At 36.4% G+C, this 17,282-nt stretch overlaps 4 protein-coding genes and 1 non-coding gene across 5 annotated transcripts; 3 read left to right on the top strand and 2 right to left on the bottom strand.

Annotated features, from left to right (window-relative positions):
* The first annotated feature begins 520 nt into the window (after positions 1 to 520).
* LOC103327004 (Formyl transferase) lies at positions 521 to 2,920 on the top strand. The gene is made up of 5 exons (XM_008229272.3): positions 521 to 1,103; positions 1,337 to 1,448; positions 1,847 to 2,023; positions 2,145 to 2,271; positions 2,470 to 2,920. Exons 1-5 carry the CDS (start codon positions 731 to 733, stop codon positions 2,581 to 2,583), a joined length of 903 nt encoding a protein of 300 aa, XP_008227494.2. The 5' UTR covers positions 521 to 730; the 3' UTR covers positions 2,584 to 2,920.
* A 603-nt stretch (positions 2,921 to 3,523) lies between these two features.
* LOC148918342 (small nucleolar RNA snoR109) lies at positions 3,524 to 3,611 on the top strand. The gene has a single exon (XR_016125756.1). It is a non-coding gene; the product is annotated as a small nucleolar RNA snoR109 (small nucleolar RNA).
* Positions 3,612 to 3,974: 363 nt separating this feature from the next.
* On the bottom strand, positions 3,975 to 5,505 carry LOC103327003 (phosphoenolpyruvate carboxylase, putative (DUF506)). The gene is made up of 2 exons (XM_008229271.3): positions 4,937 to 5,505; positions 3,975 to 4,636 (listed from the first exon to the last, which is right to left on the bottom strand). The coding sequence occupies exons 1-2, from the start codon at positions 5,361 to 5,363 to the stop codon at positions 4,143 to 4,145; spliced, it is 921 nt and encodes a 306-aa protein (XP_008227493.2). The 5' UTR covers positions 5,364 to 5,505; the 3' UTR covers positions 3,975 to 4,142.
* A 3,264-nt stretch (positions 5,506 to 8,769) lies between these two features.
* LOC103327002 (alkaline ceramidase) lies at positions 8,770 to 11,257 on the top strand. Its single transcript, XM_008229270.2, is given in 4 exon segments — positions 8,770 to 8,940; positions 9,604 to 9,941; positions 10,607 to 11,070; positions 11,073 to 11,257. Coding segments are annotated over 3 exon segments (765 nt in total). The 5' UTR covers positions 8,770 to 8,940; positions 9,604 to 9,687; the 3' UTR covers positions 11,120 to 11,257.
* Positions 11,258 to 11,761: 504 nt separating this feature from the next.
* Positions 11,762 to 16,937, bottom strand: LOC103327001 (phosphatidate cytidylyltransferase 1-like). The gene is made up of 12 exons (XM_008229269.3): positions 16,744 to 16,937; positions 15,782 to 15,933; positions 15,156 to 15,409; positions 14,891 to 15,042; positions 14,504 to 14,645; positions 14,238 to 14,394; positions 13,674 to 13,721; positions 13,498 to 13,584; positions 12,718 to 12,846; positions 12,565 to 12,621; positions 12,194 to 12,277; positions 11,762 to 12,084 (listed from the first exon to the last, which is right to left on the bottom strand). The coding sequence occupies exons 2-12, from the start codon at positions 15,863 to 15,865 to the stop codon at positions 12,001 to 12,003; spliced, it is 1,278 nt and encodes a 425-aa protein (XP_008227491.1). The 5' UTR covers positions 15,866 to 15,933; positions 16,744 to 16,937; the 3' UTR covers positions 11,762 to 12,000.
* Positions 16,938 to 17,282: the final 345 nt, after the last annotated feature.

The raw sequence follows: 17,282 nt of genomic DNA, 5'->3' as shown, positions 1-17,282 counted from the left end.
AACAATTTTAAAAAAAATTATTTACTTAATTGTGTACTTGTCTTGAGAAAACTAAATTAACAAATAGGGTATTTGATCCGGTATTCAAAACACTTGAATTGTGGAGTAGTATGATGCAATCAGAATATTAAAAAATTTGAGCTGTGTTTTTAATATGCGGATATTTAGTGTCTAAAAACATATTTAAAATTAAATTTGAATTAGTTCTGTCCGCCTTATTGCATCCGAATTCGAAACTCCTCCCCTATACATTACAATTGAGAAAAAAAAATGAGAAAATAGGTTTAGTATTGGCATATGCCAATGCCATACCCTTATCTAGAAAAACAATGAAAAATCGGATATGTATTTTTGTCAGTAAGCCTTTGACTGGACCTCTGGCATCCGTCAAGAACAAGCCCAAAAAGAATGCGAGGCTCCAGAATGGGCTGGGCCATTATTCAGTAACTGGCCTTGCCAAGACACCAAAACGTTACAGAAAAAAAGACAAATTAAAACGAAAATTAAAAAAGGAAGAAACACTGGCAGAGCCAGCGTCTCCCCTGCTTCGATCGAGCGGCGAAAAGAAAAGGCAGACACTGGCAGCCGCTAGCAAAATCAAAGCCTTTTTTCACATTTAAACTCTTCTGCTTCTTCTAGGACATTTGTGCAAGTCTTTTGGCTCCAAAGATTCTGTTTTTCATTGTATTTAGTTATTCAATTAATTGCAGCATTCCCTCTCATCCTTTCAATGGAAGCTCAGCGTCTGCTTTCTGGGTTTTGCTCAACCCCACCGATTCAAAATACCAAAACCCGAGTCTTTGTAAAATTTCCCCTTTCCTCTTCTTCTGCTTCTTTTGCTCAATCCCAAAAATGGGTCTCCTTCAAAGCTTGCCCTTCTATTTCAAAAAGTGCATTGTCTGGGAAGGTATTTCAGTGTAGGAACAGTGGAGAGAGCATTGAATTCCTTGCTTCTGATAAAGAAGATTTGAGAAGTGGGATTAGAAGGAAAAAGCTTGCGGTTTTCGTTTCCGGTGGAGGCTCCAACTTCCGGTCCATTCATGAAGCATGTCTTCGGGGTTCAATTCATGGAGACATAGTTCTTGTAGTCACAAGTAAACAAGGTCTCCTCCACTCTCCAAATCTGTTATGAATTGTGTGAAATTGATTTTCTTGTTGATATTGTTCTAGCAACTTGGATAAACACCAATTTGAGATATAATAGTATTTTATGTTCATAGAGGAAAGGTCCTCATTGATTTCTTTCTTCTAATGAGAGTGTGGTGAAAACAGAAAGCAAATTAGCAACTTCAGAAATATATTGTATAAATCTTTGATACAAATATTGTATATTCAGGTTGCGGAGGTGCTGACTATGCAAGAGATAAGGGCCTCCCAGTTATATTGTTCCCCAAAACAAAACTTGATGCTGATGGAATATCTCCAGCTGACCTTGTTGCTACCCTTAGGTGAGGCTCCTTCACATTTTTGTTAAGCCAGGAGGAGTGTCTTATATATTAACTCATTGTTGTATAAGCACTGCCATCAAAATATCTAGTCTTAACACTGGGAAATTATTTGAATCTAATTCAGCTTCTTCACATATTGGAAAGATTCTAAATAACATTGAGTGTTGCCTGCACTTTAACACAACTTATTTTTATGGCTAAAGTTGCCAGCTCTTCTATGACCGTAGCGTAGGTTAAATGTACCTGCTTTTTATGTGTTCTCACATGTTTCATAAGCCTAAGAATATAGGCCAAATTGAGCTGTAATTTTTTTAAGCTAGCATGGCATAAATTATCTGTGAATGTTTTTATAAGCATTGTTTTATTGCTTATTAGCTTTTGATGTCTTATATACTCAGGAGATTTGAGGTTGACTTTGTTCTCCTGGCTGGTTACCTAAAACTTATACCAGCAGAGTTGATACAAGCTTATCCCAGATCCATACTGAACATCCATCCCTCACTTCTTCCAGCATTTGGAGGCAAAGGTAATTATGGGATGAAGGTCCACAAGGCGGTCATTGCTTCTGGAGCAAGGTATGCTACTATTGCCAAAACTCAATAGCTTCTGAATCTAATTTCGCTTATTCAAGATACACTGTGCTGTTTCCATGTATGAGGAGGAGACCTAATATTATGTTTCTTTCATTTTGGTCAGATACACAGGCCCTACAATACATTTTGTTGATGAGCACTACGACACGGGACGTATCCTTGCTCAAAGAGTTGTCCCTGTGCTTGCCAAGGACACTGCGGAGGAGCTGGCAGCAAGGGTTCTTCGGGAGGTAATGCAATTTTATGACAAACTTTTATTTATAATTGTTGATTTGTCTGAACCACTGACAGACCACAATATGCTTTTTCTACCTCCCTTTCATTTTTTCTTTTATACTGACCTCTTTTTGGATGCTATACTCATAGATTTGATAGTATGTGCATCCTATGCAAATAATTTTCTGATTTGGCTTCATTATTGAATTCAGGAGCATCGCATATATGTGGAAGTGATAACAGCATTATGTGAAGATCGGGTCATTTGGAGGGAGGATGGTGTTCCTATAATCCGGAGCAAAGAAAATCCCAATGAATACAGCTAGCAGAACCATAGGATTTCATTTTTGAAGGGCTTTGTCCAGATGATGTAACGTCCTATTACTTGGATGCATGCAGATATAAACACACAAAAGAAGGGAAAGGGCCGGGGGCTAAGAAAGAGCTCCAAACTTAGACTAACATGATTTCTGTTCGTCATGTATGAGTAAATTAGTCAGCGCTTGATTTCCTGTTAAACTACAGGCTATCTTTTTTGTAGAATGGCGCGACGAGTGTGTATGCGTATGTTTATGTTTTCTCTCAGTTTGCTGCATCGGCTGTAGGAGTGTAACATTCTTGACAGTGTGATCTTGTTTTGTTTTGAACACATCTTGTTCATTATCTTACAGCAACAACAAATACACTTGGCTTCCTGGTGTCAATCAAAAGAACACTAATGGACGGTCTAGATTTCAAAGCAGCATATGCTAGTTATCATCCAAAGACACTTGGCTTTGGATTTCAAAAAAATAAAAGGAAAAAGGTTAGCAACTCCAAGCCGTACTTTATATGGGCCTGACACAAATGGACGGTCTAGATTTCAATAGCTATTTTGAAGCCCAAGTGATACATTTTGACAGCGCAGTGGTGGCGATTGTGTTGGGTAGTAGTACATCTGCATCCGCAGCACCGGAAGATATTCTTGACATCACAGATGTGCGGCTGAGATCTAATCGTCTTCCACCCTACTTAACATTTATCCGAGATTCATTCATTATAAAGCAGCCCCTAGGGTTTTGAGAGAGTCGCATCACATTGCTCTCTCACTCTTCAGCCGTTTAGCGTTTCTTTTCTCTCTTTCTCCCTCTCGGTTTCTCTAATCTTCAACTCTGCATGTCTTTTAGTTTTTGCAAAAATGAAAGTTTATAGATTGTATGAGCTACTTGTACCAAGAGAAGGGTTTGATACAAAAATCAGTAACCTTGTTCTTGAATTTGGCCAAAGCGGCTGTAGCTAAATCGATTTCATGAGAAGTTTACTGGCCGGTCGTTGTGCTCTGTCGACGGATCTGCTTACCGAGCTTCTCACATTTCTTTTCTCTTATTAAACAATCTTTTTAATTGTTTTTTTTTCATCTTCTTAATTTGGGGTGTTTTCAATTCGAATGAATCATATGAGAAGGGGAGATGAGGGAAATGGCATAGGATTTAGCCTTTTCATGAGAACCTTCTCTTACATGAACAAATTTTTCGTTTGGGTACCTTCCAGGCAAACTTGCTTTGATTTCCCAGCTGTTTGCGTCTATCGGTGCCTACATTTTTTCATTTTTATTTTGTCATGCATTTGGGGATTTCCAAGACAAATCACAAATTTCACTTTGGACTTTAAATTCTGATGAATCATAAACATGAGAAGAAGGCTTAGACAAATTGATACGACTTGACCCAAGCGAAACGAGACAAATTAATTTTACATTTTATTCAAAAAAAATATATTGGTATTTCACAGACATTGTTCCAATCAAAACCCGGATGGTTTCCAAAATTACTACCCAAGGGGGTAGCCAAAAGAATCACACTCTCAAAATTTATATTACCAAACTAAAACAGGACAAAACGAATGCTCAGATGCCCTGAAACGCAGCAGTTAAATGCCCAACTCTTAAGCCGTTCTTGCTAGCGAAGGCATCTCTGCAATAATAAGCCTTTGTGGTCAAAGCCTCAAACCCCGTTGATCTCTTTAGACCAACGCTCTCATTGTGTTCCAACTCCTTGGCTGGAACTGCATTTGTTGTGCGCTTGTAGGAGCCAAACCATTTGGATTGCATGTACCCATTTCTCCTCCATGGTGGCATTGGCATGTCCACGCTCTTCATCGACTTTTTGATGGCGGTGCACATGAGCCTCACAATTTTCTTCAGCTCCTCAACTTGTCCGACGAATGTCGTCGGGAAGACACTGAGCAACGCTTCGTATTGTCTCGTGGGACGAGCGATTTCGAATTCTCCCACAAAGAATGGTTCCACAATGTGACGAGTCCCTTCGACATAGACATCTACAAATTCATATTCCCCTGCTGGGAACCGGCTGGATTTCACCCACTTCGATTTGCAGAGTCCTGTAAAATTGGGAAGCACAACATAATTAGTAATTAATCTCAATCTCAGCAATTTGCAATTGGGTTTATAGAGTGCATCTTAAGAAATTGGGATTTTTCAAAATGCATCAAGAAACTTTCACAAAATTTTAACCAATTGAACTAGTTTTTACTTATTAAATTTGCAATCTTTCAACAGAAAGGACAAGAAGGAATGAATGGTTCAAATTTTGAGAACTAAAAGACAGATTTTCTGTCAAATAAATCCTATTTCTTTCAAGAACTGAGCAGAGGAATCAAAAGAAAAAAGACTTTACTCACCAGCATCGAAACCCTTGTCGCGCAAATGAGCCATCAACTTTCGCTTGAACCCCGGGGACGACCTGTCCCCAATAGCCCCTCCAACTGCGACTTCTACCTCAGCAAAAATCCTCTGCTTCACATCATCGTCATCATCCTCGTCACTTTTATCAAGCAGGCTTTGAAGGGTATTCTTGGTCTCTGAATCAGACCAATAACCCTCCGACTCGTCATCCATCAACTGCTCCGTATTGTTTATGTCTTCACGGGCATCCCCTTCTCTGAAATCTCCTCTTTCAATGAAAGAGTTGACAAGAGCCGATAAATCCGAAAAGCTCTCTGCCGCCGCCGAGTGCTCGCTTCCACTGCTCTCGCAGAGCCTCGCCCGCGCCACCTCATCGAAAGCCTCTGCTACTCTCTGAAACCTCACTGGAATCTTGGCTGCCATTTGAATTCTCTAAATTCTAATGCTATAGCCTATAGCTAGCTATCAACTTCCTTGCTTTCTTCTTCCCCTTTTTGGGTGCTTTGCTCTGCTCCCTTTAATGGGTTAGCTCCCAATCAGCTATCCGCTTTCACTTTTGTGAGAAAACGTTTCAAGTGAATGGTTTCTTTTTCTTGTTTTTAATAAATATATATAGAGAGAGAGAAAGAGAGAGAGAGAGATAACGAAGGGGAAAGGTAATTGGGTATTTGCTCTATAGTGTTGTCATATTGTGTTCATGGTGTTTACATAGAAGACAGAAGTGGCAAATGAAGATGACGACATGATGTGAAGGGCTAAACGCCGCAGTGCATTATTTATAGCTACGTCTCATACCAGTTATGAGTCCGCGAGTTCGCATTTGGGGGGGTGGGTTTTGATGTATGTGGGCTTGATCGCGTTCTTTCAAATGAATCTGCCCCTTTTCACGTCCCCGTTCCGTTTTCTGTATTGCTTTTTTTTTGGACGAGGAAGAGTGTGTGAGATATACAAGGATTTGTGTACGAAATACAATACGAATGACGAAACCGTGGATTAGTTTAAATTAACAATTTAGTTCAGAGGACTTAATTGGATTTTGATTTGGTCACCATTTCACGTCCAATTAAATTGCATTGCATTTAATAATTGAATTTGGGAGATAAGGATGGATGATTAAATATATTTATCACCTATACAACTTGTATTAATTATTTTTCAAGCCAACATTGATGGCTATTTCTTATAGCAAGTTATAATCTATAAAGGATTTAGACTCAATTTAAATTTTTTGATTCCGCTTCGGTATTAAATGGGTTGTACATTAAAAAAAAACACAAGGTAAATGCATTTCTTTTTTGGGAGTTTCACTAAAACACCCAAAATGGGAGCTGAAATTATAAAAAAACCCAACACCCAAAACACTTTATAAACACACCCAAAATCCATTATTACACACACTCAAAACCCATTTATAAACACACCCAAAAAATATATAATTGTTGACTTTGGGGTTGATTTTGGGTGTGTTTCTATGTTTAAATAGTGTTTGGGTTTTTTTATAAATACATGTCTAGGATTGGGTTTATTTATAAATTTGTATTCTTTTTTATCACATTAAATTTTTTAATGATTCTCGACTTGACTAATCTTGTGCAATGTCACAAATTTAATCATGATACATAAGAGTCGAACCAAAAGATAACCCTATGACGCACTAACAACTATGCATGAGAATGGAATAGAATATGCTAAGTTTAGTAATGTAGAACATAGTTTTCCTTGGTGGTTTGTTCCTTAGGGGTTACAATTTTTTGGTTTTACTATTAGTTACAGTTTCAAGTTGGCAATGATGGATGAGGATCTTTGATTATTTTGGCAAACGTATAGCTAGTTTCGAAACTGTAGAGTTTTTTATGTGTGCAGAGTGGAATGGTGCATATATGATATGAATAATACTACTCTTATCATATTTGTATATTACATTCTCATACTATTTTATGTGGTAAATTAGGTAGACAACCACATCAGTTAAACTTATTTAACATTTTCTTTTCTTTTATGATTTATTAATACTTAAAAAAAACTGTTAATTAAACTTTTTTTATTAAAATACATTTCATTCATTTAATTAATATAACATATGATATGAACGTACCATATCATATAATATAAAAATATAGTAAATATATCATTACTCCTATGATATGTTAGATTTGACGCTAGCTGCTCCACACGGTTTGTTTAAATATCTCACTGTAGAATATAGGCTCGTTTTCTCACGCGTGTCCCAGTCTGCCAACTACGTCATCCTACATCTCAGATGTGGAAAATGTGGAAAACGGAAGCTGAAACCATTTTTGGCGTTCCGAAATGTCCACGTTCAATGAACCGAAACATGTCTACATGCATTGAACCCTAATACTTCTTTCTCTAAATCCAAACCAATGTAATTTATATATAATAAAGACAACAACAATAATAATCAAGAAAACCGTGACCTTGTTGAAATTGTTAACAGGTAAAGTGACATATCCAACCACATTATAGCCGCCAAAGGAAGATAAAAAGGCAAACTTACTTTTTGAGTGAGGAAACAGTGTCATTCAAGAGTTATGGCATCTTAACGTCTTTTTGACGATCCATAGAAGGAATTTTTATTTATTTATGATTTTTACAGATTTTCTATTAAAAGAGATTGTCGACAACGAGACTAAAATATAGACTTTGATAGCGTAGAGAACAATCATTACCAACTCAATCAACCTTCGTTGGCAAGGCAAACTTACTTTTGAAACTTGATAAAAATGTGCGTTTTATATTTTATTTATTTTTTAAATATAAATGTAAAGCAACTTGGGTTATCTATTTCAATTGGACCAAAAAAGATCGTAGGTACTACTAGTCTACTATCAGTCAATTATATTGTCTATTTATGGCCAACAAAAAAAACAAATATTATGCTGGAAATACTTCCATTTGGTACTTGTACATATCAAGTTTTAAGGAAATTTGTCTCATTCTCTCATCATTGAAGGACGAATTTGATAAATATTATATATGAGGTCTGTTAATGCATGTTTAAGATTGTGTATACGACTGTTTTTTGAGGTAGATGCATTAATCATGTTGGCCTAATCCCTCTATCTATTGGTTTTTTTTATAAATGAAAAAGGTATTGTTATATAAAGGTGGAAGCATTTGATAATGACTTTATTTTTAAGCTTATCTTTGATACAGAAATTTATTTTTCATTCATACATTGGCCCTTCTATATACTCAAGTAGGACTTTTTTATTTTAAAAAAAAATTGAAGTGAGTTATAAACATTGTTATTGATTCAGCTTCGAATACATTATTATTAAAAACTAACTTGTGAAAGAGCACCTTCTCACGAAGTTTGAAAGGTCAATACTTGATAATTATATGTTCTATTTTTCTTAATAATGTATTCGTTACGTGGAAACTTCGTCTTAAGAGTATATCATTTTACCAATGCATCTATATAAGAATTGACTATTGTCATTCCCTATTATTTTATCAGTAATTGAAGGTTAAAATATTCATTACAACTTTACTAATCAAATCTGCAGGGCTTTTCCCTATTTAAAATAAAAATAAAAAAATAAAATGTATATTTCTTTTTAAGGTGCTTAAAAATAATATAGTTTGTAGGCCCAAATTGTAACCAAGTTAAGTGGACTTATTGAGATCTAAAGCCCATTTAGCAACCTAACAAGGGTGAGGCTATAGGATGAGCTGGGTTACGATGGGCCGTCGTTTTTTGTCTGCACTGGCCCGGCCAAGAAGTCAAAAATAATCCAAACCATTAAAAATGAAAATCAAATAAAACGGGAAAAGAATAAAAATAGAAAAAAGAAAGAAAAGAAACACAGGCAGACTCGGTCTCTTTCTGCCTCGAACGCCGAAAAGAAATTCTGAGCCTCTTGCCCTCATCACCACCACAAGCCATCCCTTTTGTCATTGAAATTTGGGGAGGGAGACATACGGACTCACCAAGCCTACCAGAGAAGAAGGAATGAGATCTCTTTCAGCCCAGACGGTGCGTTTTGGTACTTTATATGCACAACACATAAATATACTATTCCATTATACATTAGCTTATACCATGTATCTGGCTTTTGTGTTCTTTTTTTTGTATCGATTCGTTGGTGGCTTTCGAGCTTTTGAGCACGTTCATGGATTCATAGGTCATGGGTAATGGTTGAGTTTGGCTTTCATTTTTTCTGAGATTACTTAATGGTTAGATTGGATCTTATTATTTTCGAATATTGATTGTATTGCTGGGATTTCGTGTGTTCCGGAGAATAATGGTGCTGGTCTAATCAGGGTTAAGGATTTGTTATGTGGGATCTGATTATACCTTCGTGGAGTGTGGACTATTTGCGAATATAATGCCAACAGACCCACCGGGTGGAAATTAGCTGGTTTTCATTGCCATGGTTTATTTCCATATTGTTGTATAGATCGATGCATAATGCATAATGCAATTTGTTAGAATGCTTTGAATCTGGGTTTTAGGATATTAATTTTATGCTTTCATTGAATATGCATCGTTTGATGAACATGGTTTTTGCCATACTGTTCTGTTTGTAGTAAATTTTATTATACCATCTCTATCCAAACTGTGTTCTTATGTTTCTTATTTCCTTTTTGTATTATTTGAATCAAGTTGCCTGGTTGCTTAGAATATTATCTTGTGCAGGTATATGGTGTGCAGGTTTTATGAACTCTGCAACTTTCTGGATAACAAGACTTGGTTCAATATATACAGAACATACAAAGAGGAATGGCTGATGCCGGATCAAGCTTCTGGGGTCCTGTCACATCCACGATTGAATGTTGCGAGAAGAATTATGCCTACTCTTCTTATATTGCGGAATTTTTCAACACTTTATCAAACATCCCAAGCATTCTTTTGGCACTCATTGGCCTTCTAAATGTCTTAAGGCAGCGGTTTGAGAAGAGATTCAGCATTCTTCACATATCTAATATGATTCTTGCCATTGGAAGCATGTTATACCATGCCACGTTGCAGCATGTGTAAGTATTATTCTGAGTTTACTTGTTCTGGAAATTTAAATGAATGGATCATTGGCTGAACTCGGATTCTCAAGCTAGAATTAGAGTAACTATGATGTGTTGATAGAAGAGTCTTAATTGGAAAATGTGAATGACATGTGTATATTAGACTTTTATGAGTCTTATAAGCATTTTAGCAGTAACTCCCAATGTGAAGTGAACAACTTTCACATGGAGAGTCGCAAATATTTTTATTTGATTGTTTCCTTCTCTCTTCTATAAATAAATTTTCTATGGATATTGTAGATAAGTATAATTCATGCACCCAAAAGTGTTTTAGGTTGAGTTGGTTAGTTGCAGCAAATGTAGTCTTCTATGGACTGGGGAAAATTGCAATGATCCATAATGTTTGAGAAACATATAAGAATTCATGTTATTGAGATGCTTCATTAAATATATTCTGGGTAGCTAATGATATCAGTGTTAGCTTTCTTGAAGAATGAACACACACATATGCACACATGCACGTCTGCATTAGTTATGCAGGCTTTATGTGGACGACTTCTCTGCCTCATAGTTGTATTTGTTACTCACTCTCTCAAACTTTATTATGAAATTTTCTCTTCTTGACTAAATAGTTGCTATGAAAATTGATGTCTGAAGATTTGTTTGATATATATTTCCAGGCAACAGCAGAGCGATGAGACTCCTATGGTTTGGGAGATGCTCCTTTACATGTATATCCTCTACTCCCCAGATTGGCACTATCGCAGTACAATGCCCATCTTCCTCTTCCTCTATGGTGCTGTTTTTGCTGCTGTTCATTCTGTGGCTCGTTTTGAAATTGGCTTTAAGGTGCACTATGTGATCTTGTGCCTCCTCTGCATTCCTCGAATGTACAAGTATTATATATACACCCAAGACTTGTCTGCTAAGAGGATTGCAAAGCTGTATGTTGCCACCCTTCTTATAGGGAGTTTGTGCTGGCTCTGTGATAATGTTTACTGCGAAGAGATATCCAGTTGGACCGTTAACCCGCAAGGTCATGCCTTGTGGCATTTGTTCATGGGTTTTAATTCCTACTTTGCAAACACTTTCTTGATGTTTTGCCGGGCTCAGCAACGAGGGTGGGGCCCCAAAGTAGTTCATTTTATGGGGTTTTGCCCTATGTGAAGATTGAAAAACCGAAAACCCAATGAGATGTTTGAAGCAAATGGCAGGCGTATAGTTTCGGTTGAGACATCTTTACAGTTTCAAAATGTAAGCAAACAACAGGGACAATCTATTTGTTTCACTTTCTAGATGGGCCAAGAAGAAGTTTTGTTTCTATTCTTTTAGATGGGATATTGTCTTAATTTTCGTTGTAAAAGTAGGACATGTAACATATCTATAAGCTCTTTATTGTCGTATCAGACAAGATGGCTTAATTTTTTTTGTTTTTCAATTTGAAAGCCAAACTATGATTCTGTCAGGTGTTTGTTACAGAAATTGAGAGAATCATGATTTTTGATTGTAGTGGATTGGACATCACAAGCATCCAAGTATTCTTTTGCCGCTTATTGGTTTAACATGATTCTTTTGCCACTACGGTTTTTTTTTGTGCTCTGGAACTTCCAATGATTCTTTTACTTTTCTTGTGTAATAGGGCTTAATTAGAAAATGGGTGACACGTTTGGAAACATGATAAGGCATGCAAGTAACACCAATATGCTTTCTCAACGAAATTCCATCAAAATTTAGAAAAAGCAAAATACAATGTTGGTCATAAAACACCCATTTTTGCAGTGGGCATATAAACTAATAATCAATCCATCAAAAGGCGCATCAAAGGGAGGGAGGGAGGGAGAAAAAGAAGGGTCACTTCCATCTAGAGTTCATGTATATTAAAAGACAGAGACACTATACAGGGTTTGCGCACAGAAGAATGCCTCCAACCTAATGGGGTTGCTCTACGAAAACAGAACACCACCATTTACAAAATATTCTTTTTTTTTTTTTTTTTTTGGTTCCCTCTCTGTGCCAACATGTACAAACATGCAAGGGAGAGGAGTGATGACACAAATACAGGTTATTCACACGATTATCCAACCAGCCTATCCTGTAACACTTGTTTAAGCCTCTCAAACAGAACTTGCTGCTGCTCAACGGTGAGGTTCATCAAAATCTATATTTGCATAAGAAGAAAAAATGTCAATGCAATTGGAATTACTTCTAGTTCATTAGCAAAATAAAGCCAAGAACAAAATTATGCGTGACACTTGTAAAAACAATACCTGGTCTATGATCATTTCAACTGAGAGGCTTTGAGGCACAATAAACGACTGATGATAGATGTAAGCAAATATAGCCATTACCATCTGCAAGATAAAATAATGTCAATTACAGAAGCGCAAAAATGGAGACGGCAGTTAAATCATTGACAAAAAACCATGTTTGAAGCCAAACACAAGGGTAAGAAGACCCCACAATATAGAATACAAGAAACGTTTAAAATTCCATTACTAAGGACAAAAGAGTCAACATAAGACAGCTTCAAGTAGTTTCATAAATGTGGGAAGTGGAAGCAACAATACATAGTGCACATTCAAAGTACCAAAGAACAATTTGAAGTGCTCTTTTATTATCTTAGTTTAAAACAACTTACCTGGCAATCCATTCTGTCTGTGATTCCACCATGCCCAGGGATACTGTCTCCAAAATCCTACAACAAATGGGAAAAATTATTAAAAATAATGTTGAACAATTGACACTTACTATACATAATTGCATCAGTCAAATTAAAACATCAAAAGCAAACCTTGACTTTAAAAGCTCTTTTGAAACCACTTGCAAAGAAACCTCCAAAAGGTGCTATTATTGATGAAAACAACCCAAGACATAGAGCATGCCATTGAACTGGCAAAATCGAGATCCCTTTCCAAGGAAACTGCAACACAAAAGACAGTAAATATTATTATTACTTATAGTTCAAGATTGAAATAGCCAAATTCAATTGCACGCATAGCTTTTATATAACCAAATCTGTGCATTAAGAGTTCATCTTCGAATTGTTAATAGTAGGAGACAATATGCTGAACTACAGACAGAATAACAGTCATAGAATAAACTATTAGATTTAATTATATGGCAAGCTTCAGAACAGACGACAATGAATAGCATTGTACAACAGCAGTCTTAGCCCAAAATTTATCAATGTACGAGGGAAAAAAGAACAAGTTTCACTTGAGAACATCATTATTATTCATCTACACCAGACAAGGAAACACAAATAGCTCCCGGATGCTGCAGAATCTCAAGACATACATGTGCCTGGTCGGATACAAATATCTTATCAGAATAAGAGGATAAAGCACAAACTGTAGATACTAATTATTATATACAAAAGTTATATGGGATATGAGCATTTTCTTTGACAAAATGATGACTTCACCATGAAAAAGTGAAAAACAAGTCAAATATCTGATCTCCAGCACAAAGAACTCAATTCAAAGAAATACCACGGACCATGGTTTACTACTATACACAAACTGGTCTGGTTTCATGTAATTACAGAATCAATAAATGTCACTTCACTCACCCATGGTGAGAGCCATTCTGGAAAGGTATAATATTCTGGCTTAAACAATGGACCAGGGTCACAATCAAGCCAACCAGTTGATAAATCCTGCAAGTGTATCAACATATAAGCTACTATAACCAAAACTCTATTTCTTTCCCAAAATCAATTGGCTTATATTTCATCAAAATTATTACCTTTCTCGGACATGTTAGCCACTGGAAACGACCCATGATATTTGCAAGCTGCACATACAAAAGTACATACCATGTTCATATAACTCAAATTGATATAACAAGAAGATTATCAACTCTCATGGAGCTTATAGTGAATGTGTATGCATCCCAGGAACATCGTACATTTGGTTCAAGCATGCAACCAAAAACTTAGGGTGTACAAGTTAATTTTGAATTCAAAAGGGGAAAACTTTAGGTTTGATAAGTCATTCGGGAAAACCTTTTAAACAGGTCCTATGATTGGTGGTGTTGCAACAGTAAAAAAGAATTGGCAAAACACACATCGCAATAAGTTGAGATATACTGTGACCAATTATCGTGGCACTCCCAGTAAAATCAAAACATTATTTTATTGGAGGATAAGACCTATAAAATGTTATCATGCTCGATCCATGTTGGACATTACCCTTGGCACAGACCTTAAAGAATGGGCTACAACCCCAATATAACTGAAACTATGGTTTCAATTTTATGTAAGAAAAACTGAAGTCTATTTATTATCACCAAGTTAAATAACAAGCTCACCAAAAATGCCGATATTATAGTTGTAATAGAGGCTCCAATGAATCCCTCCCAAGTTTTCTTTGGAGATATCTTGATCAAAGGGGTTTTTCCAAAGAAGAAACCGCAGATATAAGCAGCAATGTCATTGATTACTATGAGTGATGCTGGAAGAAGAAACCTGCATCAAATTTTCCTTTGCGTTAGGGAAAGCAATTATTAAAAGAAAAAAGAAAAAAGAAGGTAATGTGTGTCTTTGAAAATGTTGTTCCTTCAGAAAGTTAAATTACCAGAAAATTCCTTCAAAAATGTTGGCTACAAAGAAAGATGACTGTGTAAACACGGTAATTAGAATCATGTGCGTCCATGCATACTGGCCAAATTGATACTTGTACATCTTCTTCTTCAATGTAAGAATGAACCACATAAAACCTGAACCCAATTTTGGGGAAAGGAATAATATCAGTCAGAATTGGGCTACATAAAAATAAAAGAGGGCAAAGGAAAAACACCAACAAAACGAAAATTCACAAACAAGTAGGTCATTGTGCATATCAAATATGTAGTTGGATGATGATAAAAAAGAAGCAAGCCCAGCGAAATGCTAATTTCACTTCAATTCAAAATATGCTATGCAGAGAAGTACTTTATATAAAAACAAACATAACATAACTAACCTGCGATGTACAAGAAATAACAGACGACCATATGATACTTGATAAGACTGCTCACAAGCTGATATAAAAATTTATCTGAAGTTACAGTGTTGACAAGCCGTTGACTGAGTATGCGACCGTAAACAAACAGCATTGCAGTGAAGAAAAAGTGCCTGAGCAGAAAATTTGAAATCAAATAATATTTTAGTAACACATATAAAAAACATATGTACTACTTTCTGGGAAATAAAACACACTAGACACAACTAAATACTACTATTCTCACCAATTTAACAGCCTGAATCCTGGGAGGTGCCTATCTTCATGAGCTTTCCTGAGTAGATTAAACAACTCCTTTGCCATAAAGATTTGGATAACCACCACCATGGCAGTGATACAGAGATGGCCCAGATATATAATCAGTGCAAACCCTCCGATCATCCAAACAGAAGAGTATGCACGAATCAACATTGACCTGTATTTATTACGGTCATTAACAAGTAAATTGCCTCCATTTGTTTTACCAACATCCGGGAGAGCCTGCAGCCATAAAGAAAATAAAATGACTAAGTATTACCCAATTAATCTCAAGCATGTACATCTAATACAGCAATTTTCTGTAATTTTTGTTCCAAAAGGGCTCAAAACAAATGCCCGTTATTGTGTCTAAATAACTATTTAAGCCCCTAATTTAAGAACAAGCACATGATTAGTTACAAAATCAGGAAAAAGTAAGAAAAAAAGATTTAGGAGAAAATTATATGTGGCCTCTCTATCCACTAATTAAACTTCTAGACAAATTCATTTTGTCCCAAATAATTTTTTAGAGAAAGAATAGATTCATACAAAATGAAACTATACAGTCCATTCCATTAGAATGAAAAAAATAACGAAGTATCCAAGTTAACAAACCTCAGCTGAGCGTCTACGATGCCGAAGTCGAGCAGTTGGGGACCTTGGGGCTGATGGGCTTCCGGTACCATTATCTCTTTGCATGACTGTTCTAACTTACTTTTGCTCAATAGGTTAAAACATACATGTATCTGATTCAAAATGATCGTCACCTGAAAAATGCAAAACACCTTATGATACTTGGGGAAGGTAATTGAAATATAAAGTGACAATTGTTCTGTCATTTCACACTACAGAGACTAAGGTAGAAGACGCTAAAACCTCAACTGCCCTTGTGGCACGGTAAAGGACAAATTGAAAGAGAGGCTGGAATGGGCATTTTAGTAGTACTGGTACATGCCCTACTTATGATTGCAATCAAATAGGCAGCTTTCAAACACACTCCACCACAGGGTGTGACTGCAAGCACTAGTTAAGAAAGACAACATTCCACATTTTGGCCAACGGGCAATTCAACCATCAATGACAAAACTTTTGGGATAAACTTAATTTCAATAACTTCCACCATACTGATCACTTCCTAGCTTGTAAAGTGAGTAAAAAGAGAAGAATAAAAATTCCATTTCAAGGCAAAGAAGTAACCCATAGTTAATTAAACACCACCAACTCCTAAAAGTTTCCGTTTTCAGACTAACCCAAATACGCACTAGTCTGCGTAGAACTCGCATTGCTCAGATATAAACCCCCAATTTCACCAAAGAAAAAAAAAGAAAAAGGCTTCAAAATTTCACTGTCCCAATGAAAGATTTATAAAAAATCAGAACTTGGCCAACCGCACAAGATTCAAACACACAAACGCAGAATACACACACATAGTGCAACGGTGGAGAAAAAAAATTCCAACAATATAAAAGCTGAATACAGAGGAGCTCTTGAAATTTAAATCTGAAAACAAAAAATTTGAACCCAAAGATCGAAAACACCAGAGAGAGAGAGAGAGAGAGAGAGAGAGAGAGAGCGACCTCGTTTCCTTGGTTCTGGGAAGTGACAGAGTGAAAGAGAGGCAAGGAAGCCCAATAGAGGAGAAGGAGGCGAACACGCACGAATAATGGAGAGAGAGATAGAGGGAGATAGAGTGAAAGTGTCTTTCTCGTTACTGGTTTTCTGGAAGAAGAGAGAAGGAAACAACGAAAATAATCTCGAAATTCAACAATCTACTTCTAAATTCCCTTGTAAAGTATAAAGTGGTGATACGAAATGGATTTATGAGCGTCGGATTTGTGATTTAGGTCTGGGAGTTACACGTGTATGGCTATTGGCTAACATCTTCAGATGTGAAATCGTTGGAAATTTGAGATGCGCTGTCTTTACTTCCTAGACCCCTCAAGTTCTTTGAATTCCCAGCGCCATCCCAAATAACATAACCACCACGTGGTCAACATGTAAAAGTCAATGAATCAACATTCATTGGTTTAATATTTTAGGAAATCAACAAACAATATCTTTGGTTTATGGTTTTGTGGTGCCTAACTAACTAGTGCATGCATTTACCGTGTAACTT

The sequence above is a fragment of the Prunus mume genome, linkage group LG3, assembly GCF_029339155.1.
Source record: "Prunus mume cultivar Tortuosa linkage group LG3, ASM2933915v1, whole genome shotgun sequence".
Lineage (NCBI taxonomy): Eukaryota > Viridiplantae > Streptophyta > Magnoliopsida > Rosales > Rosaceae > Prunus > Prunus mume.
This window is presented reverse-complemented; position numbering and strand designations above follow the sequence as displayed.